Genomic DNA, 27,737 nt, shown 5'->3' on the forward strand with positions numbered 1-27,737 from the left:
TCATTTGCTTTTGGTACTTTGTATGCATGATTTTAGTTACTTTATGTTCTTTGTTGTGTAAGTCTGTTTTCCATGTCTGGTCTTTGTCCCTGGATTACATTCTTTTGATTCCCGCTATAACCTTGGTTCCCTTGATTACTCTTAAAACATTTCACCTTGAAATATAGTCTTGTGACTTCAATTTTGGGGTCAATGTAGGCCGGTCTACGATATATATGTGTATATAGCAATTAGCAAGAAGTTACTGTGGAATTGTCACTTGTTTGTAACGGAGGTTTCACATCTTGCTACTAGGTGTGGTTTCACATGACGTAGTGGATACCATCAATTTAATTTTTGTTGTATTTTCTGCTAGTTTGGTCGCTTTTGCTACATTTTTCCATATCCATTCTCTGTACAGTTTTGTTTTAGGAATATAAAAATACAAAAATTAAGTATTTAGGTGTTTATTATCTGTAGAAAACACATATGTACATATATACATAACTAGATGCAGTCTTCCAGGGAGGACGTGTCGCCTGCTTTTTAAGTATTCAGTTAACAAAAAGTAGATAGGCCACATTCATACAAACGGTATACACACTATCGTACTATACGATGAAACATTGTGTAAAATTTTCCATGTGCCACCTAAGTGTAAAATATGTAAACAGGGAGTAGATGAGTGACAGCCATGAAAATGGTATACTCGGAATAGAGCTATTGGATAAAACATTGTGTAAATTATTTGAGCTCTACTACGTGTGGTTGCTGAGATGAAAATTTTGTGTACATGGTGTATGTCCACTATGTGTAAAATAAACTAAGTATATTCATGTGGCATTTAACCAGAAAAGTGGGTGCGTGAGATGTGAACCAAGTAATACCAGCAATGAACCAAGGCCAAAACAGTACATTGGATACCTTCACGGCGGCAATTGACCGTACCTTAATGTATATTTTTTTTCTAAAAACTTGCATCTTAACTATTCTTTCTTCTTAAATTCATTAAGAGTAATTGCTACAAAACTCTTATATAATAATTTTCACCCATCACCATTAATTTCATAAGTTCTATCAATTTTCAGCACTCACTATGTAATTCTAAAATTGACATCTAATAAGAATTTCTATAATATTGTTATTGCTAACCGACCATCTATCTAAATCAAACAAAGGAGAAAGTTCAGTAAGGATCCCTTTTGGCCTCATAATTTAGGCATTTATGAAAATTTGATTACAGCTGACTTCGAGGTTGTAGTAGTATTGTGAAATGGTCACAAACACTGAATATAAGGTGTTCTTGACAATTAAGATTTATGACGTTATACCAGAAATAATAGAATGCATTTATGTAACTTTTACAAAAGCCTTTAAATTTTAACATTTCTGCAATTTTTAAGATGTTTTTTGTGCGGAACAGAAGTGGTTACACATCTGTTGATCAAAAAAGTTTTACACGAGTTGTAACTGACAATCACACACAAGCACGAGTGTTAACACGCATGAGGCGATTGTTAAAAGAATGAAAAACTACACAAAATATGGTGTTTTCCAGCTACAGTCAAGGTTGAAGGGCATATATGACAGTATATGTTAAAATTATTACCATAAACCACTCAAATAAACTATAAAACACATTAAACGACTGGCGAAACAACGTAAAATTTTCTGAATGTATACTTTGTTTTTAGGCATATTTTTGTCCTTACCGAACCACCTTCCTCAAGTCCAAAAGGGGTTCGACAGATTTCACTGTATTTACAAATTTAAGCACTGATTGTAAGCCTCTTAAAATTGAAAAAAATAAGAAATGTGTATCCTACCAATACCAAAACAGCTGCCAATTGACCACTGTTTTGTTTCAAACTTTAGAGTCATTTTTCTACGTCCACCCTGTCTCTGCATATGTTACCTTAAATCCTAGACTTTCATTTTTGAGTTTAAGTTTGCTCCGTACAGGAACAATTAAAGTCAAAAATGAAACTTTCAATGCAACTGCCTTCAATGAAGCATGCGTTGGTACTTAAACTTGGAGTATAAGATAGTCAGTTGCGCTTAAATTTGACGCGGAAAATATATTCGATTTTGGAGGTGCATTACATTCAAATGCTTAGCAACATTTGTTGTAATTGTTCTAGAAAGATACAAAATTGCAGATATAATTTGTAAGGTGTATATTTTATAGACATATAATCTTCTTTCCCCTAATCCACTTTTCATTTTTTTTTTCTAGAAGAGCAGAAGACGCATACTCTACCGGTACACCTAGTCCGTGCTCTCAGTTTTTAGTGGAGTCTGAGTTGCTCATTTGGTTTTGTTACTTTGTATGTTCTTTGTTGTATATGTCTGTTTTTCCATATCTGGTCTTTGTCCCAGGATTACATTCTTTTGATTAACGCTATAACCTTGGTTCCCTTGATAACTCTTTTGCTGTGTCAAAGTTTTCCGAGAGGAGTGTTTACTACTGATTTTACCAGCAGCAGTTTAATTATGCCTGTTTGTATTGTAATATACCAAAAAAAAACCTTAAGGCAGAGAGAGGTTCAGCACACTAAATAACGTGGTTTTAGAAAGATAAAATTATGCAGATATAACTCGTAAGGTGTGTTTTAAATAGGGAAGGAATCGTCGATGCATTAACTGGTCACAATTTTATTCTCGTCGTTTTTCGAAGCAATGTTAACCTTTATCCATAAGTGTTTTTAGTCTAAAATTTAGCATCAACACATTCCACACAACGCAGATAAAACCCCGGTCCAATAGGTTCTGAAGTTGCATTCTTTTAAAAATTACTTTTGTAGGGTGTAAATTTGACAAAAAGATCACTTTAAATGAACCTTTATAGTAACAGGCATGCTCGGAACAAAAAAAAAGCAGTATAATAGTTGCCAATTGACCACTGGTTTCAAACTTAAGAGTTTTTTTTCTAAGTCCACGCTACCTCTACAAACATTAGCTTCATTCCAAGAGCTCTCACAGTTGTTTTTAGGTTTAATTGTTACGTAGAAGAAACCTACAATAAATCATGCTTTGGTGCTTAAAATTTGAATATAAGGTAGTCGGTTGCGCTAAAATTTGACGCGGAAAAAAAATTATTTTAGAAGTTAAGTAATTTCAAATGCTGAAAAACATTTGTATTAATCGTTCAAGAAGGATACAATTTTAGATGCATAATACATATGATGTATATTTGCTAAAAATATAATCATCGAAGCATTACCTAGTCACAAATGTTTATTCTCGTCGTTTTTCGAAGCAATTATGCCTTTACCCATTGTGGTTTTTAGTCTAAAATTTAGCATAAGCATAAGCATTTCTGGCTGAAAGGAAAGTGTAGAAGAATACTTTTTTATAGATCATGTAGTACTTTAGAAGCCTAAGCATACCTGAAATGCAAAGAGATGAAAAAACTATCAAGAAAAAAGTTATTAAGGATTTAAATCAAATTTCCCATTGGAAAATTACTTTTCCCATATGAAATTCTAGAGTTCCCATGAAAAACATCAGACGTTTCCCATGGGAAATCTGATTTTTTTCATGGGAAGTTAAAGTTCCTATGGGAATTGTTTTCCCATGGGAGGATCCAAACTTCCCATAGGAACTTTTGTTTCCATGGGAAGAGTGGACTCTTCCCTTGGGGCATTTGATAACCTATATTAATCACTCTAAAAATCCATTTTTTCTATCATTTCATAATCACAAATTTATAAAATTTCTTAAGATAAATTTGTTTTAACCAAGGGAGGTAATTTTGCTGCATTCAGCAACGGGGAGATAATTTTGATGAAATATTACACATCTTTTTTTAAAATATGACAACTTGATAGCATCTTCAATTCTTAAACTGTTTTAAAAAAGAGTATTCAAGGGAACCAAGGTTATAACAGACATAAACAACAAAGAACATAAAGTAACTAAAATCATACATACTAAGTAATAAAAGCAAATGAGCAACTCGGACTCCACTAAAAACTAGGAGCATGGACCAGGTTAATCGGTAGGGTAAGCGTCCTCTGCTTTTCTAGAATCATCCGTCGAGTTGCTCATAAAAAGTCAAGTCCAGGGTAGACAAAAGAGGAAAGGAAAGCTATGACACGATGAATAAATAAAGAAATCCAATAAATCTTATCATTAATTTTGAAAAATTAACAATTAACAATTACAAGAACATTTCGCAAAAAATTGAAGCGATTTTTGTTTAATGTGTATTATTTCTTCGAACAATAGCATTACAGTTTATGTAATATATACAACAAAACAATTTGAATAGAATGATACCAAAAGGTATAACAGACTCCATATAAAAGTGTAAGAAATATCTGTGATCAGGTAATATAACTATTCACTGATGAATTTCACACAAGGTCTTGAACTAAAACATATCACATGGTATCTGGTCAGCACAATACTTTTGCATAAGTAGTCCAAAAAACAAAAAACAAAAACAAAAAAACAATCAAATCTTTGAATAAATAATCTTGTATATGATTGGTATCTTGATCTTCGTGTAACTAAGGCTTGCTTTCGGTAACCCTGAAAAAAATTACCTGAGAATATGAACGATGAGGTATATCATGCATTTTTTTAAAACTGTGCAGAAGTTTGTATGTACTTTTATCATAGTAACAGTGTAAGTTTGTTCAATGATTTGGCAAGCTTCAAAAACAAGACATTTTAACAACAAGCAACCCAAAATAAATTCATTACTGATATATCTATCTCGTTTTAGTGAATTTCAGTTGAACCCTTTGTCTGGTCTATTCAGAGTATCAGTTATTTTAACTGAGTTATGACTTCTAAATATTAAAGTTAACATTTTTCATTCATGAATCACAATGGTAATTTCCATTAAAAATCTTCATAAACTGAATGTTGAAAATGAATGCTTGGAACAATTAACGACACCTTGACAATTTATCCCATTTCTACTGGTATCTATCTTCCTGGCATTTTGCATACAGCTATATATTTTTTTAAATGTTGTGATATTAAGTGTAATATTAATATAGACAGTATACATGGTACACGACCTAATTTCGATTAAAAGATGGCATATAAATACTGCTGGGCTTTGTTATATATGGACATTTAGTCTCACTTACAGTTGTACAAAGTTTGTAGTAATTTATCCCTTATAGTAATTTATTCCAAGAATCCAAGAATGTTATTGACCAGCATACCACTTCACATTCTGCATCTGTGTGATGTCAAATCCAAATTCGTCCATTGGTTTGAACCTAATAATGAAAAAAATGACAATACAGTCATGTAGTTAAATCTTCCCTACATTACATACATGTACATGTATACAATTCATCATGATAATTACTTTGATTTGAAATACTGATCATCTTTCCAAAGTAGATGAATTTTAAAGATAGAAAAAAAAACTTTCATTCGCCTTAGAAAAATGGGATGTTCTAATAAAAATGCACCATGTATACTGGGAAAAGTAAGAACGGGTACAGCATCTAAATCCCTGAAATTCTAAATCAATCAAGCAGAAAATGTGAAGACACACCATTAAAACTTAAAGGTGGCTATATTTAAATATATACAATTCTTAATCATCATTAACATTGAAAAAAATAGTAAGGTATATAAAAGTTCAGATTTTTACCTAAAAAAAAACTTTCAAGAACTGGTATTTAGTCTCACTCTTAGCATATGTTTCACTGGATATAATAAAAAAAATCAAACGGGTCCCATTGAGTCCTTAGAATTGTCCTCCTTGTGAAAATTGTTTATGCTTCTCGTTAACATAAACATGATAAAGTGAAATCAAAACAAAAACATTCATAGCTATATTTTTCATTAATTTCCATGTACATGTAAGTTGAGAAATAAGGTACTAATGTTAATTAACCAGTTACAATGTACATACAACTCAACATACCTAAATGTACCGGGTCTCTACTCTCCCTAGACAGATGGAGCATGGTGAATAGAAAGGCCAGTAACAAAAACCTGTGAATCTTTGAGACCCTGTTTAGAGAAGAGAAATGTTTTACAGGTATTGGTAAATATTCTCATAGATATAAGAAGAACAAGATCATTATGAATTGTAATATATATAATCTTTTTTAACAAAACTTTCACTGTTAAATTAATATAATCATTTCGACCATCTGTTTATATGCAATCAAGACAGAAAAGAATATTGAATAAAATTCAATAGAACAACGTAATTTTGTGGATAACTCCCCAAAATATAATTAAGTAAGAACTTTTATCCTAATTTTCACTAAAACGAAGACTGTGACTGTTTGTCCTGTGACTTTCTGTCCTACGTTCTTTTCCTTAAGCCATACATCCAAATCATCACTTGTTTGTTTTTGCGTGTGTCAATTGAGATAATTGCAACCCTTCAAATCACCTTTTAATTTATACATATACTAGATATTTAACTTCCAAATTAGTTTATCAAAGAAGGTACATAATGTATAAAAATAATGTCTTGTGTAATGGAAGACAAATATCACAAGCTCTGTTAACTCGTTGCGAAATTTGGTATATAAAGGACATACAAGTAAAACATGTTTTTCGTTTTCTATAAAATTGATAATAACACATTCATCATAACAACATATTCTATCTTCGATTGATAAACCTTCGTATCTGTCAGTTTCAATTTGTTATAGGTGCCACACCACATATGCAAGATAATTCACTAGTTCTTCGCATCCTCTGATTTTCTACAAGGTGCCTGCTGAAATTCGCACAAAAGTTACGTTAAATTTTAGTTATTCTTCAAGTATTACAAAAATGAAAGCTATTTTGTGTAAATGCTAATAAAATCGCAATGATATAGCAACCAATTTGGTCCATCGGGCTGTAATTAATTTAATCCTGGCACTTCAGTGGCACAACTCAAAAAAGGGTTCTGGGCTAAAAACTTCTGTTGTGATTTTTGATTTCGTGCTAAATGGTCAAATAATAGCCAGAACCTCATCCTTTTCAAAATTTCTCTATCCGCCTTGCAATTTATGTACATTGTGCGCTTGGTCCGACTAAAGGATTCATGATACTTTGGCTATCCGTTTCACTCCCTTGCAACCGTTATCCCCGCTCCAGGCATGCAATTAATGGTGAACATAATTATCAGATGAGTTAGCTAATAGCGGTATAAAGTGACTTTCGGTCATTGATTGGCATGAACTGTCATGGAACTATTTTTGTATAAGCTTGACCCCAGCCTATTCTTTCAATATTGGATAAAATCACGAGCCATTTCATTGCATAATTGAACTTACCAGTCTTCTGGGTATTACTGGGCAATGGGAGATTCAGAAATTGCGAATAGGGGGTGGGAGGATCACTGACCTAAGAAGGGTATGGCATACTTCAGGTGTTGGTGGAGGAGGCATGAAGCAAATTTGAAAATCAGGGGGGGGAGATTTTCAAGAAATCCTTCCCAAATTGTAGGGGATTTTCCTCAACCCCATCTGGATCTGCCACTGCTCTGGTTATTTTGATTTTTATAATACAAGTATAAGGGGGCTGCATGGGATGGCACACCTGGATATGTTTTTGCTGGTGTATTCCTGATTATTTCTAGCCTCGAAAGAAAACATGCCCAAAGGAAGGGTGTGAGGTCAAGCATCAGATTAATTTTCAAGTTCGGAAAAACAACCCACAAAATTTTAACAATCCAACTTTAACTTAACTCAAACTTGGATTTGTTGTGCTTCCCTCTGGAAATTGTTTTTCAATTATGTTCTATGTTAATTGAACATTGATCTAGGCTTTCATTGTTTTAACCTTATTTTTCTGATGCACTGTAACAGTGAAATATTGCTTGGCAAAAAGTGAAGTTATTTTATGTGTACTGAATGAAAAAAAAAGCATGTCTATGAAATAGTTTATTTCTATAAAAAAAAAAACACTGCACATGATCATTTGTGTATGGAAGCACTTATATAGTAGCTTTTGAATATATATATGGTAGAATTGAAACCAGTTCATCCAAAATGTAACATATCTCCATTGAAAATTATGCTAATTATGCTGACCTGATAACAAACATAATGCAAGTCTTTATTATTTCCATTTTAAGTCTGTCATATGTTTTTTTTTTAAATGATAAAGCATCAAGATAATTTTTTTAATTTACAGTATATTTGTAAGAAAATAGTATTATATTATGGAGTGGATCTAGGATATTAGTAAGGGGAGGAGGGGGTTTATAGAACTAAATGCAGATTTAAGTGAGAAAAGACAGTTTTTTGTGGTACACTTTGTGAAAAATTATGATTTCTTGCACCCCCCTCCCCCAAATTTCAGAAGGTGTATGCGAGATGCCTGTCATTTGATTTATGCCTGATATGCCTACATTAAACATGTATACAGTTTAGCAAATAGTTCATGATGCTGAGAGCCATATACAAACTGGATGATAGCCCTCAAATTAATCTGTACCATGTGCAGGTGAAATCGTCTGAATATTTTTTTCTTTAGGTGTATAACATGGATTTAAAGTAGTTTCCTATGTTTTCCACATAATAAATACTGAAATAAAAGACTTGACAATCTAATGACATCTGATGTATTATAAAGCTGATGCCAGAGAATATGCAGCAAGTGTTGCCATAATAGTAGTACCAGTATGTTGAACATGGATAAAGAGATAATTCACTGTAAAACTCAGTACTTTCCATTCATCACTGATTTGTTTGTCAAAACAATCACTCTATTTAATGATTTGATATTTTGTTGTTTGAAGTACTGCTTTTTCACTATAAGCATACTGAATTTCACATGTACAATTTGTATGGGTGATGAACACAAAAGTGAGGTAAAACTAATACATCAAGCTATTTTGTTTCATAACCAGTTTTAGTGTAGATACTAGAATATATGTCTGTTGGAATGTTACGGATTAGCCTTGTAAATGTAATATATAATACAGTGTGTCATGTTATTTCAATATTTTTGATCGAATGATTATTAGCCTTGTGATTTTATTATTTTTTATACAGAGATATTGGTGTGGATTTTCTTTTTCTTTGTTTTTTTTAGTCACATACTATCTTACACTATATTTACATGTGTGATAAAAGAAATATTTTTTTGCAGGATTATCAAAAGAATATGCAATAAATAGCTCCTATTCATTACACGGAGATCTAGATGCAAAGAATATGCTATGCAGATTTTGGTGATCTTTTGAGACAAGATTATGTTACAAGACATGATCTGTTTGAAGATGCATTAGTGAATTTCAGTTGTTATTGATGGCTCATACTTTGTAAAAAAGAGAGAAAAATAACTTGTATTTGTGGTGATTCTTATACCTTTTGATAAGCTATTCAAATTGTTTTGTTGTTGATATTACATAAACAGTAATACTTCTGTTCAAAGAAATAATACACATTAAACAAATTGTTTGTTTCAGTTTCTTGTAAAATGTCCTCCTAATTGTAGTTTTTTTTTAAATCATGATATGGTTAAAAGAATTTTTTTTAAACAGTATAGAATTAAAGATACAATCAAGTTGTAATATTTTAATAAAAATAGATGTGTAATATTCCTTCAAAATTATCTCCCCTTGCTTAATGCAACAAAATTACTTCCCTTGGTTAAAACAAATTTTTCTGAAGAAATCAAATGTTATTTGTAATTTGGAAATAATAGAAAAAATAGATTTACAGAATGATTAATATAGCGTATCAGATTTCCTATGGGAACACAATTTCCCATGGGAAAAGTGGATCATCCAATGGGAAAACAAGTTCCCATAGGACCCTTGCATTTCCCATGGAAAATGTAGATTTCCCATAGAAAGTGTGTGATTTTCCCACAGGAAAAGTAATTTTCCCATGGGAAATCTGAGTTAAATTCCTAATAACTTCTTTCTTGATGGTTTTTTCATCTCTTTGCATGTAAGGGTATGATAGGCTACTAAAGTACTACATGATCAGCAAAAAAAAAATCCTTCACTTTTCTTTAAGCATGTCAAATTTGCCGTTTCCGGAATGGCAATTTTATCCCACAGAGTTCTATGTTGTGCAGCTGTGATATACACTTTTTTTTAAATCAGTAAACTATGACAGTTAAGTTTAGAATTTGTGAAATAATTTTGGGATTTATTCATTCTAATCGCGTAAGTTACTGTATTTAATCATTTTCCATTGTAGACCAGAAAATATTGCCACAAATTAGCCATTATTTCATATGCAGTATACAAACAGACGGTTATTGGGGTCGTCAAATATGCCTACGCTGTTGCTTGTATGTTACGCGGGGACATAGAAACTAGTGATTATTTTCATTCCCACTCCACTGGCGTGAGATTGAAAATTATCGTATAGCAAGATCAAAGGGATTTTAAATAAAGTAGAGGTAAATGTTGTTTTTTCTCTTCATTTTTCGAAGCAATGTTAGCCCTTACCCATAATTGTTTTTAGTCTAAATTTAGCATAAACATATTCAACTGAGCAGCAGATAAAACCCCGATCCAATAGGTTTTGACGTTGCATTCTTTGAAAATTTTCTTCTGTAGGGGGTACAATTGACAAAAAAAGTTCACTTTGAGCGAACCTTTATGGTAACAAGCATGCTATGAAGCAAGCAAAAGCAGTTAAAGAGCGGCTAATTGACCATTGTTTGGTTTCAAATTTTGGAAATGTTTTTCTGTCTATGCTCTTTCCGCAGACGTTACCTTAAATCCTAGAGCTCTTACCATCTCATCTACGAGTCTAATCGCTCCGTAGTGGGGCAAGTAAAGTCAAAAATGAAACTTACAAAGCAAGAGTTTTGTTTTATTTTGTTTTATGCTTGTTTGTTTGTTTGTTTTTATTAACTTTTTTACTTGTTTAGCAATTGTGTGCACTATTCACATGTTAACGTGTATTTTAACACAATTATTTAGCATTCTTTGTAGGACAGGAAAACAATCATTTACCCACACATTTGCCTTTTTCAGTTTGTTTTTGTTTGTTTTTGACAAGTGATTTTGTTTTTTTTTATGTTCATACAGACGTGATTCATAATATTGTTAGCGTGGTGTTAAAGACATATTGATGCAGCCACGTAAAGATAGATCGAGATACCATAATTCACTTACATCAACCATGTATATGACTTAATTAGCAGAAAACAAGACAAAAAGGCCTTAGTGTGTATGTTCTGTTTGTTGTTTGTTTTATTCAATTAAAGTAAAACACCAATTACACATTATCCATATGTGAAATATCAGCTTGATCATCTATTTCAATGTGCATGAACCTTCGTTACTCCAAATTTCAATTTACCAGAAGCAACCGCTAAATACATGTATAGGGACATCAAACTACGTTGATTTGTACCTAACATGTCAGGCAAAAGTTGATGTATCGATGAACGTTCATTTGTTTTGTCCACAAATTGCAGCTGTTTGCTCGTGATTACAAAATGAAAATTCAGGAAGATTTGTGACGCATGCACCCGTTCTTTTAAAATGATGTTCGTCTTCGAATTTATAACCAAAACTGACATCCGCACTGCACATCTCTTCTCCACCTCCCAATCTAGACCGAAAATAATGAAGTAATTATAACAAGATGAAAAAACTACATGTACATTACTCATACATGTAACAATCTGTATCAAAGTATTGAAAACATGTATTGAATCCTGGGACAAACGCCTGAATCAACATTGATATTGTACATTTCGTATATATAATAAATTTTTCAAGCCTTAAAGAGGAGAGATAATGCAATATATTCATAGATATACATGGACATACATTTCTTACCCGAATTTAACAGGGTTGTCTCCCTTTTTCATGTAAAAACATTTTGCTGCCTGTAAAAAAAGCAAAATCAAGTATGCAAAATTTATTTAAAAAAGAAAAGCAACTAGTATTTTGAATATATAAGTTCACCGCAAGTCCAATTTTGACAAACCTATGTTAATATTGTAAGAATACGTTACAGTTCTTTAAGAATGCCCTCAATGAATTAAATCTCAAAACAAACCCATTATATTGAATACTACGTTACGGTATATATCGCCCTTATATTTGAAAATGCTATACAAATTAGGGTACTTTTTTCGCAGCATTTTTTAACAAAAATGAGAAAATTAATTCTAGATTTATCATTTATAATATGATATAAGTCTCAGCTCTGCAAGGTCAACAGTATTAAAAGCCCCTTTAGTAGTACTCGACGGAGACTCGATACTCTTAACGATACAATGACAAACCAACAAGGTAAATGAAAGCGGATAATTCAAATGAGTATTAACTTACGAGAATGTTATGCAGTCTTTAGTTACTTACTATAATATCTCCCTGTTTGATGTCAACAAAGCCACCTATAATAAAAAGTGAAGTTATTTTATGTGTACTGAATGAAAAAAAAGCATGTCTATGAAATAGTTTATTTCTATAAAAAAAAAACACTGCACATGATCATTTGTGTATGGAAGCACTTATATAGTAGCTTTTGAATATATATATGGTAGAATTGAAACCAGTTCATCCAAAATGTAACATATCTCCATCGAAAAGTATGCTAATTATGCTGACCTGATAACAAACATAATGCAAGTCTTTAATATTTCCATTTTAAGTCTGTCATATGTTTTTTTTTTTAAATGATAAAGCATCATGATAATTTTTTTAATTTACAGTATATTTGTAAGAAAATAGTATTATATTATGGAGTGGATCTAGGATTTTAGTAAGGGGAGGAGGGGGTTTATAGAACTAAATGCAGATTTAAGTGAGAAAAGACAGTTTTTTGTGGTACACTTTGTGAAAAATTATGATTTCTTGCACCCCCCTCCCCCAAATTTCAGAAGGTGTATGCGAGATGCCTGTCATTTGATTTATGCCTGATATGCCTACATTAAACATGTATACAGTTTAGCAAATAGTTCATGATGCTGAGAGTCATATACAAACTGGATGATAGCCCTCAAATTAATCTGTACCATGTGCAGGTGAAACCGTCTGAATATTTTTAGGCAATCAATAGGTCCATATACTGCAGTTTGACTCAAGTATCATGAATTAATTGTTATATCATACTTTCCCAATGTAGTCACATTCTTAATTTAAAAAATGAGATGGTTGATACATTACTACATGGACTGGTAGAGTTATCTAAGATAGCACACAAACAAAAATCTTAAAATAAATATGCTGAATATATGAAAATAACATGTCAAAATATGTATCGCATTTAGTATCAACCAGAGACTCCTATATCACCCCAACGGCCAATGGCCCAAAGAATGACATAGGTTAAGGGTTGATACCATATGTGATACAGATTTTGACATATTCAGTATGTAATGTATATGTTTTTCATATATAAATATATATTTTTTCTCCTCTTAAAAATATGCTTTATATTTACTGTAATGTTACACATGTATTGGTAATTTTCAATTTTTCTCCTTTTTTTTCTTTAGGTGGATAACATGGATTTAAAGTAGTTTCCTATGTTTTCCACATAATAAATACTGAAATAAAAGACTTGACAATCTACTTGACATCTGATGTATTATAAAGCTGATGCCAGAGAATATGCAGCCAGTGTTGCCATAATAGTAGTACCAGTATGTTGAACATGGATAAAGAGATAATTCACTGTAAAACTCAGTACTTTCCATTCATCACTGATTTGTTTGTCAAAACAATCACTCTATTTAATGATTTGATATTTTGTTGTTTGAAGTACTGCTTTTTCACTATAAGCATACTGAATTTCACATGTACAATTTGTATGGAGAAAATTAATTATAGATTTATCATTTATAATATGATATAAGTCTCAGCTCTGCAAGGTCAACAGTATTAAAAGCCCCTTTAGTAGTACTCGACGGAGACTCGATACTCTTAACGATACAATGACAAACCAACAAGGTAAATGAAAGCGGATAATTCAAATGAGTATTAACATACGAGAATGTTATGCAGTCTTTAGTTACTTACTATAATATCTCCCTGTTTGATGTCAACAAAGCCACCTATAATTCTGTACATATCCTGAAAACAACAAAAGAACATATTGAAACCAACTTTGTTCAGCATCTTTTTTCCTATGCAGAAGGTTATTATACGAAAGATCGATAGTTCCAACACTTCTTTCACATTCATGATTGATGCGTGACATTTCTCAGTTCAAACTTGACATTTCACACTTTCAACTTGACATTTGGAACTGAGAAACGTCTACTTGGAAGAGAGAAATATCTCGCATCAATCCGGAAGTGTTCATGGCACTTCCGGTCTTTCGTATTATTCACTCAATCCATTTACACTGTAACAGAACAGCATGAATTTCTTCTCATATGCTACCGTCGCCCACGAGGATCATCGAACCCTAGACCGCTCGGTGACAAGTCAGTGACAAACCGATTCGGCTAAGGAACTAATCCTAAGGTCGACTTCCTTAAATAACTATTAAAATTTACTACCTTTTACAATGCAGGTAAGGTAGGCCGTCCTTTAATATATCCCTACCCCAATAGTCGTTATACCATAAAGGACTCTTAACACAATTGACTCAACAGGCTGTTGAAAGCTTACTGTAACTTATAAGCAGTTGATATTGACAGGCAAATACAGGAATAAATGAGGGACCACCTACAGTACTAAACAGCATTATACTAGCGAGCACTTAACATCGTACATTATATAAGATATCAATCTACCTATATTCGTAGGCTGATAGAGCTGTTTCTTTAGTCAGATCATTTCAGTGTTAACAACCTATTTTCAAAATGCCGAAATTTGCCGACATTGGAGTAGACGACTGTGCAAATGCAGAGACCCTGTTTTGCCTTTTACGACATTAAGCTCCGTCCACCATAGACATAGCTTAAAATTATATTATTTCCTTAAGTTTTGTTTACTGTAATAAATGTTTATTTTGGTCGGAGTAATTTTTTTTTATCTATTTGGCTGGAAGTATCAGAGATGTACATGTAGAGTGTATAAATTCTCCGAGTAATTGCATTGCTGAGCATTTTGAGGTATCTAATTATTTGTACATTTGTGAAAAAAAATCTTCCTGAATCCAAAAACAGAAACAGTGCATGAACACATACATTGTGGTAGACGAAGAAAGGGTAACAAGAAAATTATCCGATCCATAATCATGCAAGTCAGTTCAAATTGAATTTGAAAAAATAGATAATACAACACCGGAGTTGCTGGTACCGCAATGGTTCTGACTTGGTACATGCATTTCAAACGAAATGGTGGGTAATGAAAATGATTTTGTGTATTCGTGTATAAGTTATAAAAATATATTCCGATCGTTTATGCAACAAACCTTCGGTCGTTCTTTTGTCAGCTGGTTGCCCAAAAGAGTCCATGTTCCATTGCGAATTCTGAAAATTTCTGCCATGTAACCTGTAAAAAATATGTTGAAGAAAATCATAAAATTTATGTTACATACATGTACACATATACATCTATTTGTTTCAGAAATTATAACAATCATGCATAAATGTCAGATATTTGAAACGAACATTTTTATAACCATTTACATTAATTTCAATTCAATAGGATAATAACACAGCTACTCACCGTAGTGATGTGTGTGCATACTAACTCCAAAAGCCACAACGTCCGGTTTATTCCAAGGGCAAGCAATTTCAGCAAAATATCCTGTCAATGCACACAAAGAGATATGTAAATTATGTAATCAACGGGGCATTGTTACGATAACCTATGTTTTGGATATGCCTTTTGAAACTATGACCACATAAAGTCTCAGATTACACAGGTTTTTTTTTAATACTTGGAAAAGACGTGTTCCTCTTAAACAGAATGAAATAACAAGAGCTCCCAGGAGCCTGAATCACTCACCTGGTTACATTTGTGCCTTTCAAGGGCAATAGCTCTATCAAGGAGTTGTCCGACAATTTTCACTCAAGAAGACTTTGGTAGGACTTATCATAAGGAACAGTTCATCAATTGAATGTTTTATTTTCTCTGTTATAGTTTTCAAGTTATTGACTGAAAACGGTTAAAACATTATTTTTTTGCCTTTCAAAAGCAATACATTTTGTAACTCTATCAAGGAAAAACTTTGATCCCCATAAACATATGTAGGCCTTATAAAGAGTATTTCAGCAACTGGAAGTTTCATTCTGTCTATCATAGTTTCCAAGATTTTGGCTGAAAACTGTAAAAAAAAGTGTCATTTTTCACCTTTCAAGGGCAATAACTCTAACATGTAGTTGTCAGTCAACTTTTAATGGCAGTAGCTCACATGGCCTTCAGCATTGAAGTTCTTCAGTTATTATTATTTTTTTTAATTCATTATAGCAATCTCGTACAGTGGCCGATCCATAATTTTGAAAGGGTGTAATATTCCAGTGGCGTTTCAGACGACAGCGAAGTTCCAGGCTATCAAAAACTGATTTCATCCTTTAGCGCGAAAATAACAAAATCTTTAAACAAAATGAACTTAAAGTGGGGGAGGGGTCAATTTCCCGAAATTCTTTCATTTCTGAATCCGCCACTGTATGTATATACAACCATTATGATTTAATAGTTCGCTTTATCATTAAATTACCTTTATCAACATTAGCTGGAATTTGACCCGCTGCAACCAACATGTGTGTTTGGTAGTTATATTTTGTCCTATTGAATAAATTTTAAAATAAAATATTGCATTTTACATTTACATTTGTACTAGACTGTAAGAAACGTACTGAGTAAAGACAACAAAATGCTCATGTTATAGCATGAGAAATATGCATAAGATAATTTTGATATTTAGCATATGTTTGCAAATACATGTTTCTTTTTTTTTTGCATTTTCAGAAGTTCAGAACAATATTTTGACATCGCTACTTTGGAAATATATTCCTTAATACAGTTGAACATGCCGTGGACTATGCATCAAATTTAAAAACAAAATTCTATTGCTACGAATACTCACGGATATTTCTTAAACGTCAGGGTAATGTTAACAAGAGGATATTCTGTTACCTCTGCAAAAATATGGTAAAAATTATAATTTTCTCCATTCAAAGGATGTTAAATTGGCTAAAATTGAACGTAGTAAAGCAGTCAGATCTAGTTAAAGATACTTAGAAAAAATACCAAAATTAAAAGTTCAGCAATGAGAACGTTACATACTTTTAAATATTCCGGGAATAATTAAGTATTAAGGCTAAAAATCAGTAATTCCACTTCCCATAGACTTCTATGCTAATTTCACAATATTCAATGGCTTCTCTGGACTTTACCTTAACTTTAACCTGCAGAGGACTATATATCAGCATGATTCTACATATGTCAGCTCACAATCCTCAGAATGGCATGTGGGGTTAGCAGACTTGCAGTGCAGTACTGGTCACCGGAAGTGAAGTGTCTATAAATAGCATGGGAAATCCCAGTGTTTTCACAAGATTGGGGTATATTTAGAAATCATTATGGAGATTAGGCTTCGCATCACAAGAAGCAAAATGCACCTATAAAATGTACAGAAATGTTTTTCCTTTCAGAAACTGTTTAATTTTTTTAAATGAGATGAGAACTTTTTTCACAGCACTATGAGGAACAGGGGTAATTTCTGCGTAGGACTATTTTTGCTTAAGTTCCAAATGCTCATTGGTTGAATTGGTGGTCTGTAACCTAAAAGTATTAGATTACAATTATTTCAACTTGATTAACAAAGATGTGTCTACTTTTCAAATCACTAATTACACATGGTTACAATTCAAGTAAAGCATAGTCCTAAACAGCATTTCAATTTCAAACGATATTTTAACGTTAGGCTTGTAAACGCAGCATGTACACTAAAGATAGAAATACTACTGTGTTTTAACATGTCACTGGAACTCTGAAATGGGTTTCATACGTCAAATATCTGTTTGTTGTAGATGAACCAATCTTCAACGATATGTCTGAAAATTAAATCAAAAGTTCAAGTAAAGAATGATAGTAAACCATGATAGGATACAGCCTTACATGTACACGTAACTTTGGAGGGCATAAAGGCCAATATGTACAAATTATTGACATGAAAAAAAACCCAAAAAAAACCCAAAAAACAAAACAAGAAAAAACAAAAACAAAAACAAAAACAAAAAACCCCAAAAATATGTTTCAGTAAACTAGAGCTGTCTCCCTACAGCTTATTTAGCACGTTTCTACCTGTCTCCCTACAGCTTAGTTAGCACGTTTCTACCTGTCTCCCCACAGCTTAGTTAGCACGTTTCTACCTGTCTCCCCACAACCTAGTTAGCACGTTTCTACCTGTCTTCCCACAGTTTACTTATACATGTAGATAGTGCGTGGCTTTATCAAGAGTGTTGTTCCAGCCAAAACATTGTCTAGCTATTTGTGTTTTTACCTTTTGGATATTTCACAAATCCTGTATTATGGTTGCTGTAGCTATCTACGAACGCACCACTCACAGAACTGCCAGGACAATATTTGCCTCTTGTTTTCGAGCACTCCCTGAAAGTTATACATGTAAGTAATTCAAATGTGTATTAAATGTAGCAATTAACAGCTATAATATCAAGACATGAAAGGAAATGTAATACATATATATCAATCATGTGTGGTTTACATTCTTTGTTTTTTTTATGCTTGGGTGTAGTAAGATGCCTACTTCACTTCACCAGCATACATGTACTTACTGTATCAAGGACCAGTCATCATTGGAAGAGTTGTTATCTCTTAGACTCAATTACTTAAGGAGGTAGACCTAGGGTAAGGGACATAATTCTTAGAATTAGTGATGTGTTTGTATCATATTCAATTTCACCACTGTCTTTCACGCCTTCATTTGAACAGAATGAAATCAATCCAAATTACTTTGATGCTTACATGACATTGATGTCAAATGCTAAATACAAACGTTCCAATGATTATAAGAATTGTATCCCTTACCTTACGTCTACCTCCTTCAGGATCGTTTTCAAATGTTGGTAAATATTGAGTATAAACGACATTAATGTTGCAGCATAAACTGATCCAAGGTCGTTCATATCCAATATAATCTAACCAAAATTTGGAAACAATTATATTTTAATTCAAACACACAAGAAAAAAAACTGAAATAAAAAAAATCTTTCTAACATGAAATCGGCATTTATTTTTTTTAAAGCAGATAAATTCTGTTATTGTCTTCTATCGATAGCGCCATTTAAATTCACAAGCTAGTTCCGTACGGCAGTAATGGGGCGTGGCTAAAATACCAAGTTAGATTTTACGAAATAGACAATGTCGCTCGATATTTCTGAGCTATAGACCCTTTTGTAGAAGTTGATGAGCATGCTCAGTATACACATCCGCGAGGTAGGGCTTGGGTAGAATTTTCCTCGCGGAAGTGTATATTGAGCATGCTCTACGCATGCTCATCGAATATCCCACAGTTAGCACAAAAGGGTCTATCCAGAATTTCACAGGAATTAAATATTTTCTAATATTAGTTACAATAATTTATATTTTAAGGACATTGAAATGCATAGTTACAAACTACATGTGTATCTCCAATATGGACCTGTAAAAATACACCAGAGAAATCAGAGCACTACTAGCCCATATAAAATTCAGGCACTACCCACGGTGTATGTGATTCATAGTGTCAAGAAAAACACCTAGCAAATGATGCTTTTGGTCTACATATGCTACATTTAAATGCGGTTCGATAGTCCTTTTTGTATTTTGATCTGCATTATTTATGAGAACCGTACGTGTTATCTCTCACTAAAATCAATTAAATCAAACCGAAACAAGATCAAGTTACTTCTGAAAAAAAAAAAAAAAAAAAAAAAAAAAAAAAAAAAAAAAAACATATACAATCTTAATAAGAAAAACTGGCCAACTTCATACACAATCTTATATGATAAACAGGCCAACTTCATACATCTTGTACACAGTCTTATATGATAAACGTCTCCACAGTGCAGTAACATAAGGCAGGTTATGAAGTCTGTACATTGTGTAACTGTTTCTGAGTTAGAAATGAAAGTGGATCGGTTGGGTTTTTGAAATGCATGAATCTCCTCCTATCGATTTTATGGAAACTTATACTGTTACTTAATCAGTTGAAATTTAACGATACAGATACCATACAGGAATCAGACAAATATCAGCGATATCTTAAACTGTAAACCACAAAGGAATGAAACAGTGGAAATCAGACCACATTTGCAACGATGGAATTCAAAAAGGTGAAGAACTAAGCCTACGACGCATGACTGAATCATACTTAAAAATTAGTTTAAAATCATTGTAAAATCTGTCCGTCTTATTACATATTTCCCATAATTACCAGGAAAAAAAGACCTTCCATTAGATATTTCAGCTCTAAATATTAACACTATTTTCAAGACTTTTTTGAGTACTAAAATTTTGTTAACACTGACCACTATACATGTACATGTGTGTGTGTGTGTGTTTTTTTTTTTTTATTTAGAAAAAAATGTTGTCCACGGTAACTCTGCATGAATCTGTAAATTACTGAAATAATTATTTTACCATGGACCATGTCTTGCTAGATTTGACACACGATTCCAGAAAACAACATTTATACAGGTGTATGCACCAACAAACACCGCAGACGAAGATGATAAAAATGACTTCTACAACCTATTACAATCAGTTGTTGATGCCGTTCCTAAAAGAGACATCCTTATCATCTTAGGAGATCTGAATGCCAAAGTAGGTGATGACAGAGGAGGTAGAGAGAGGGAGATAGGACCACATGGAATAGGGCAAATGAATGAGAACGGAGAGATGTTTGCTGACTTTTGCGCTATAAACAGTCTAGTAATTGGCGGTACTTGGTTTCCACATAAATCTTGTCATAAAACCACCTGGATTTCACCATCTGGAGACACTGAAAACCAAATAGACCACATAACAATAAGCCGTCGATGGAGATCTTCATTACAAGATGTACGAACAAAACGTAGAGCAGACGCAGCATCAGATCACCACCTTGTAATTGGAAAAATTAAACTCAAGCTTTTAACAACAAAGAAAAGAGAGCCTACAAAAAGGAAGTTTAATGTTGAGAAGTTTAAAGATCAGAAAGTGAAAGAAAACTTCCAAATTACACTCAGGAACAGATTTAGTACTTTATTAGATCTTGACAACGAAGAAATGAACAATGATATTGATGACATCTGGAACTCAACAAAGACAGCCATTCTGGAAGCATGCGAAGAAACAGTTGGTTTCATTCAAGTGAAAAGAAAGAAATGGATGTCAGATCAAACATGGGATACAATATCTGAAAGAAGGGAAATAAAAGAAAAGTTGATGAGTGCCAAAACCAGACAGCAAAAGAAAAACCTACAAGACCTTTACAGCGCAAAAGACAGAGAAGTGAAGAAAAGCTGTAAAGGCGATAAAAGAAACCATGCTGAAAAGTTAGCAGTAGAAGCTGAAAACGCCTGCTTAAAAGGAGACATCAAAACATTGTATAACATCACAAGACAACTCAGTGGAAAGATCTCTCAAAATGAAAATTTACCAGTCAAAGATAAAAACAACAATACCCTCACAAAGCTAGAAGATCAGCTTGACAGATGGAAAGAACACTTTAGTGAGGTATTGAACAGACCACCACCAACAAAACCACCAATACTTGAAGAAGGTCCAACACTTAACATAGAGACTGACAAAATTACCGAAAATGAAGTAAGAAAAGCCCTAAAACATCTTAAGAATGGGAAAGCAGCGGGAATCGATGGCATACCACCAGAAGCCCTCAAGTCCATGAATGACACTACCATTCAATATCTTCTTGGGCTATTAAACCAGATATGGGAAAAAGACAAAATTCTAAAAGACTGGCAAAAGGGACTCTTGGTAAAACTACCTAAAAAGGGGGACAAATCCAATTGCAACAACTGGAGAGGAATAACTCTTTTGTCCATTCCTAGTAAAATCCTATGCAGTATAATCTTACAAAGAATGAAAGAAGAGATTGATAGCAAGCTGAGAGATGAACAAGCTGGATTTAGACAAGAACGATCATGTGTCGACCAGATTGCTACACTCAGAATAATTATTGAGCAAACGATCGAATGGCAGTCATCCCTATATCTAAACTTTATTGACTTCCAGAAAGCATTTGACAGCATAGATCATCAAGTCTTGTGGAACATTCTAGGACACTATGGGATTCCACCTAAGATTATTTCCATGATTAAGTTACTGTATGAAGAATTCTCTTGTCAGGTCATACATGCTGGTACATTGATGGATCCTTTCCCTGTAACAACTGGCGTAAGGCAAGGATGCATTCTCTCTCCCCTTCTCTTTCTCATGGTCATCGACTGGATAGCAACAACAGCTTACAACGACCCTCATGGTATACAATGGACACTAACATCTCGTCTAGAAGACCTCGAATTTGCAGACGACATATGCACACTATCGCATCGTCTTCAAGATTCCCAACACCAGATCAACCATCTCGAAGAAACAGCTAAAAGAACAGGATTGTATATCAACACAGCCAAAACCAAAGCCATGAGAATCCAACAAAACCAGATGGATCCAATATTGGTAAATAACCAACAGATAGAGAATGTAGATAAATTTACGTACCTTGGAAGTGTCATGAGTACAACTGGAGGCACTGACGAAGATGTACAAGCCAGAAAGATGAAAGCATTACAGGCTTTTTCCATTCTAAAGCCAGTATGGAAAAGTAGAACACTGAGAACGGCTACTAAGATCAGAATTTTCAACAGCAATGTTAAGTCTGTCCTGTTATATGGTTGCGAGACCTGGAGAGAAACAGAAAACACCATGAAATCTATACAAGTCTTTGTTAACAAGTGCCTAAGAAATATACTGAATATCAGAAGGCCAGAAAAAATAACAAACAAGAAACTCTGGCAAAGAACAAAACAACAACCAATAGAAAACACCATTCGAACCCGAAAATGGAAATGAATTGGTCATACTTTAAGGAAGAACAATAAAAACATTACAAAGCAAGCTTTAGATTGGAATCCCCAAGGGCAAAGAAAAAGAGGAAGACCAAAGAACACCTGGAGGAGGGGTTTGAACTCTGAACTGAAGAGAGTAGGACTAACGTGGAAGAATTGTAACACCATCGCCCAAAACCGAAGCGAATGGAGAGAAACTGTAGTCGCCCTATGTCCACCTATGGACGAAATGGAATAAATCATGTCTTGCAAATTCTGCTGGTTCTTCACAGTATCCGAGAGAAACATGGTGGATATATTCGATATCAATCTCTATAAAGGAGCTCATTGCAATATACAAATTCATATTAATAGTATAGACATTTTGCATGTATACAGGGACAGATATACAATAAAGGACGTTGAAATTGCAATACAATATACCTGATTCCTGGACATCGGGCATTTTCCCTGATATTCTAACCGTAAGTAGGTCAAATTTAAAAAAACTCCGAAAGTTTCATTGCGATCTTCAGAAAAAAAAACTTATTGGTCACAAAAATGCATATTTGCTAAAATTTTGACTGATGTGTATAAAACAAATTACAACAGAAGTGGTTAAAAATGCATTTCGACATTTTTTGGTATATTATTAAATATAACACTTTGAGTCGGCCCACAGAAGAATATATGCAACCATCACATTGTATGCATTTTTGTGTAGTTGATTTAAGAAAAGCACACTTTAATAAGCACAACATTGTTGGTAAGGTGCTTTTAGGTGAAAAAGTAGCTTCTTCCTATAACCATGATTTAACTGGTGTGATAGTTGTACTCTAAATTAGTTCAAATGTGAAGGTTTTTGGTTCGAGTCTAACCAGGAAATATATTTTTTTAATGTATTTAAGTTTTTGGTAGAAATGTTATTTCTTACATTCGATAATCGAATAGTCATATTTTATCACAGGAAATTTCGTATTTTTTTCGATTCGTGACGTATTTTTCAAAATGCAAATTATATCATTTACTTGTTAATACGTTTCAATGTACAAAATACCGGCTCTCTGGCTGATATTGGTATTTCAGAATGATACGGTATGTGTATGTACATGTAATTATGCATTCTAATATACTTACATACATATGCTTCGCCAATTTCTTCTAGAAACTTAGTAAAACAGAAGTATTGATCAGCCTGAAATGGAAAAAAAACAATGCCTGAAATACACCGAACAACACATTTGTGTATATAGTATTATAGAACTGCTAAAGAATGGAGCTCCTCTCGGCCTTCAAATCTACATGAATTAATTGTGGCAAAATAAGTTAAATAAACATAGTTCTTACATTAGCACACAAGGACTGGTTTGTAATTGCAATTAGTAAAAGTTGTTAGAGTAACTATTTTAGTATTGTGCATTGTATCGTTTTAGTTTGATATAGCAGGGTTTGGCTAGTTTACCCTACCGGTGCACCTGGTCCATGCTCCCAGTTTTTAGTGGAGTCCGAGTTGCTCATTTGCTTTTGTTACTTTGTATGTATGATTTTAGTTACTTTATGTTCTTTGTTGTGTATGTCTGTTTTCCATGTCTTTGTCCCTGGATTACATTCTTTTGATTACCGCTATAATATTGGTTCCCTTGATTACTCTTTCATAAGAACCCGCTTTTAACTAAAATTGCAAAACCGCAATTTATGCAGGTTCGCAGTAATATTTAACTTTACAGATTTGAACAAAACTACATATATTACATGTACCATTCAAAGTATCTATAAAGAAGTAAAGTGCCTAACAATTACGGTCTGACATAATTTGATTTTGGATTAGTAAAAGTCAGTTTAATAGACTGGTGTAAAAACATATACCGCACCTATGGAGGCTGACGAGTGTGCTGATTGACAAGATAAAGGCAATTCGGTTTTAAGATGCAAAGCCACGCCAGCACAATTCATATACCATTTGGGTCAGTATATTCAAAAATGGGCGTAGCTCTGTCCACACAGGGTTCAGCAGGGTTCTGTAAAGACAGCTTTGACAGGGTTCTTTCTTGACAGTATTGTAGGGGGTTAGGTATAAACATTGTAGATTGAGGTTTGGAAATATGCGGTTAAGGCTTTCCTATTTATGCAAGGTTTGCTGAAGGCTGGTATAGATAGGATTAATCCGGCCTTTGCTTCAACAAACTTTAATGAGGTCGAGGGGGATTTGATTTGGCAGGATTCTGTAATGGGTTTAATCTAGACCGAGTTTAACGGGACCTTTGCTTTAAACAGGACCATGCAGTACATACAGATGTACTGAAATATTTCTACACAGTATTGACTGAAGTTAGGTCTGAACAACAACCTCTTCTGCAGACCTTTTATCGCTTTCTAATTTACTAGGCATTATTCCGCTAGCCTGTAGGCTCTGATATACCAAATGTAAAAAAAAAAAAGATCACAAGGCATGAGTACTATACATTACAAATCTGCGAAGCTGTTACCGTTATACTGTACTAAATTGCCTAAAGAGCTGAGATAAAGCACTGAGTGTGGCAGAGGTGTAAAGGGCTGGGGTAAACACTGAGTGTGGCAGAGGTGTAAAGGGCTGGAGAAAAACAGTGAGTGTGGCAGAGGTGTAAAGGGCTGAGGTAAACAATGAGTGTGGCAGAGGTGTAAAAACACTGAAAATGGTCGTCTTAACACCGAATAATTCTACCCTAGATAGGGTTAGATGAACTCTGGTTATAAAGGGCCGAATTGGGGTCTGATTTTAAGTACATGTACTCGGGTGCCAAAAAGAGTTAAATAGGGCTCTTTATTCACAGAGTAAGGCGAGAGTCTGTGTTGACCAGTTCCAATGTTAACTCTATTAAATAAACATGCAATCACACAAATCAAGTGTAAACAGAAATCCCCCAAAATGAACACAAACCTTGTTCACTTTCACTTGAGGCTGTGATATTTTCATTTCGTATACTCTTTCTCCATTTTCATCTTTATGTGCAATAATATATGGAAGTTCTCTGAAGGCAGTGGCTGAAATAAATACTATAACATATTTTGATAACAGAATATTTTGCAATTGGAAACCTCACCTCTTTTGTTCGAAAAAAAAACTGTTTGTGCAGAAAATTACTATCATGGCATATGCCCCTTTTATCAACAAATTTCTGGTTCTGCGCCTGATCGCCAGCCATCCTGCTTAGAAACCCCAAAAATGTGAAAGATTTTTTTCTCGATTTAAATTCGTTTGTAAATAGCTACATGTACTTATAGAAGAAGACACTGAACTAGAGGCTCCCATGGACTTGAATCACTTATCTGGTTTATTGTTCGTCTTTTAAGGGTAATTTCTCTACCAACGAGTTGTCCAACAACTTCGAATTACCTTTGTTAGTATTATCATAAGTGTTATATCATCCATTTTAAGTTTTATCTAATTATGGCTTTAAAGATATAAGCTAAATACTGCAAAATGTCATTGTTCGGATTTCAAGGGCAATCACTCTAAGAAATGGTCGTCTTACAACTTCGAATCAATGGAGAATTTGAAGAACTATAACCAGGTCGTAGAGCAAACAAAAGGAAAGCGTTTTCATTTTCTTTATCCCTCATAGTTTTTGAGAAAAAGCTCGATGTTCTTTAAATACACACGCTGACCATGTTCTAAAGGGAAAAAATAAAAATGAAACGCATTTTTTTGTACAGAATGCGTAAAAAATGTCATTACAATCTGTCACCTGGTTTCAGAGAAGAATGTCGACCGATGACGATGACGATGATGACGGTAGACGCCAAGAAATTCTAAATTTAAAATATGCTCTGTGCCTCAAAACTGGAGTTATATTTTCAAAAAATAAGAAAAAAAAGAAACCAACAAACTAAAAAAGACACACAAACCAATAGCAAAACAAAAAACAAAAACAAACGGATAAAAAAGTCAAATACAAAAATCATGTACATGTAGATCTAGAGAGGGGGATTATTTTGAATTTTGAAGTATAAAATTTGTTTGCGTTAGTATATATGTAACAGGGGCATCTAGGATTTTGGAAGGGAGGAAAAAACCTATTATTCGTATTATAATTATTAGTAAACTTAAAGAAAGGATAAGTAAATTACTTACTACAATAAAATATATTCAGCCACAATGTTAAAACTGGAATCCCCAACATGTTGTGTTGAAATTGTATATTGAATTCAAATTTTATCGTGGAACGAAATGGTTATGGTTTCTTGTCATCATAATTCTTAGAAATCGTATCCTGTTGTTCGAATAGATTCTAATAAATCAGATCAGAAGTCGTGATGTGGTGAAAAGTATACAAAACATTACCTAGAAAAAGCAGGATACGTTAAAAGGGACAACCAAGTAAACAAACTAAAAAAAGGATAATAAAAAAAAAATAATAATAAAAAATAAATAAAAAGATAATGTACCCTCATAAAATATTGATGGCGCTTTTGTAGCGCCTAAAACTTGAAAATTTACTTAAGTATGAGTAAGTTCTTAAATTCTTAAATTTCAAACACTTTATTTTAAAAGTTACAACGGAAGTTAAAACTATTCGTAGACTGAAGTATTGTTTCAAGTTTTGTGGCGCTCGGGCCAGGTTTCTCGAGTGGTTGAACCACATCCCAGTTCATGCACTTTGTTATATATTCTTTTTTTTTGGTAAATGATAGCCTTGGACCCCCCTTCCTTTATTATGTATTTCTTGGTCGGAGACCCCGCCTCCTTTTTTTAAATATCGCAATTTGCGCGTGAAAAATGAAAAAAAATGTTGATGTAAAAACAACAGTGTAAAACAGATTCCTTCACAAGAATGTCGTTAGAACTAAAGCAGGGGACTTCATGAGAGCAATGGAAATATTTGCTGTAACTTAATGTATATATGCACATTTATTTATTA

The 27,737-nt window shown here is 33.4% G+C and overlaps 1 protein-coding gene across 1 annotated transcript; it reads right to left on the reverse strand.

The window, feature by feature from the left end:
- Positions 1 to 11,095: 11,095 nt before the first annotated feature.
- On the reverse strand, positions 11,096 to 27,431 carry LOC148610668 (peptidyl-glycine alpha-amidating monooxygenase A-like). The gene is made up of 14 exons (XM_088543217.1): positions 26,951 to 27,431; positions 25,757 to 25,860; positions 23,977 to 24,034; positions 23,087 to 23,187; positions 20,432 to 20,535; positions 18,294 to 18,400; positions 17,774 to 17,844; positions 16,875 to 16,924; positions 16,506 to 16,573; positions 15,512 to 15,592; positions 15,255 to 15,334; positions 13,910 to 13,963; positions 11,720 to 11,769; positions 11,096 to 11,489 (listed from the first exon to the last, which is right to left on the reverse strand). Exons 1-14 carry the CDS (start codon positions 26,997 to 26,999, stop codon positions 11,327 to 11,329), a joined length of 1,140 nt encoding a protein of 379 aa, XP_088399343.1. The 5' UTR covers positions 27,000 to 27,431; the 3' UTR covers positions 11,096 to 11,326.
- Between the last annotated feature and the right edge of the window lie 306 nt (positions 27,432 to 27,737).

The sequence above is a fragment of the Perna viridis genome, chromosome 8 (assembly GCF_037379345.1).
Source record: "Perna viridis isolate PV_CMFRI_1.1 ecotype Kerala chromosome 8, ASM3737934v1, whole genome shotgun sequence".
NCBI classification, from domain to species: domain Eukaryota; kingdom Metazoa; phylum Mollusca; class Bivalvia; order Mytilida; family Mytilidae; genus Perna; species Perna viridis.

Bases quoted from the DNA above. Each gene is read 5' to 3' on its own strand.
- LOC148610668 (XM_088543217.1), bottom strand. From the start codon at position 26,999: ATGTTGGGGATTCCAGTTTTAACATTGTGGCTGAATATATTTTATTGT. The intron at 24,035-25,756 runs GTTTGTGTTCAT...TTTCCATTTCAG, and splicing joins CTCAAGTGAAAGTGAACAAG to GCTGATCAATACTTCTGTTT. The intron at 15,593-16,505 runs GTAATTTAATGA...GTGCATTGACAG, and splicing joins TCCAGCTAATGTTGATAAAG to GATATTTTGCTGAAATTGCT.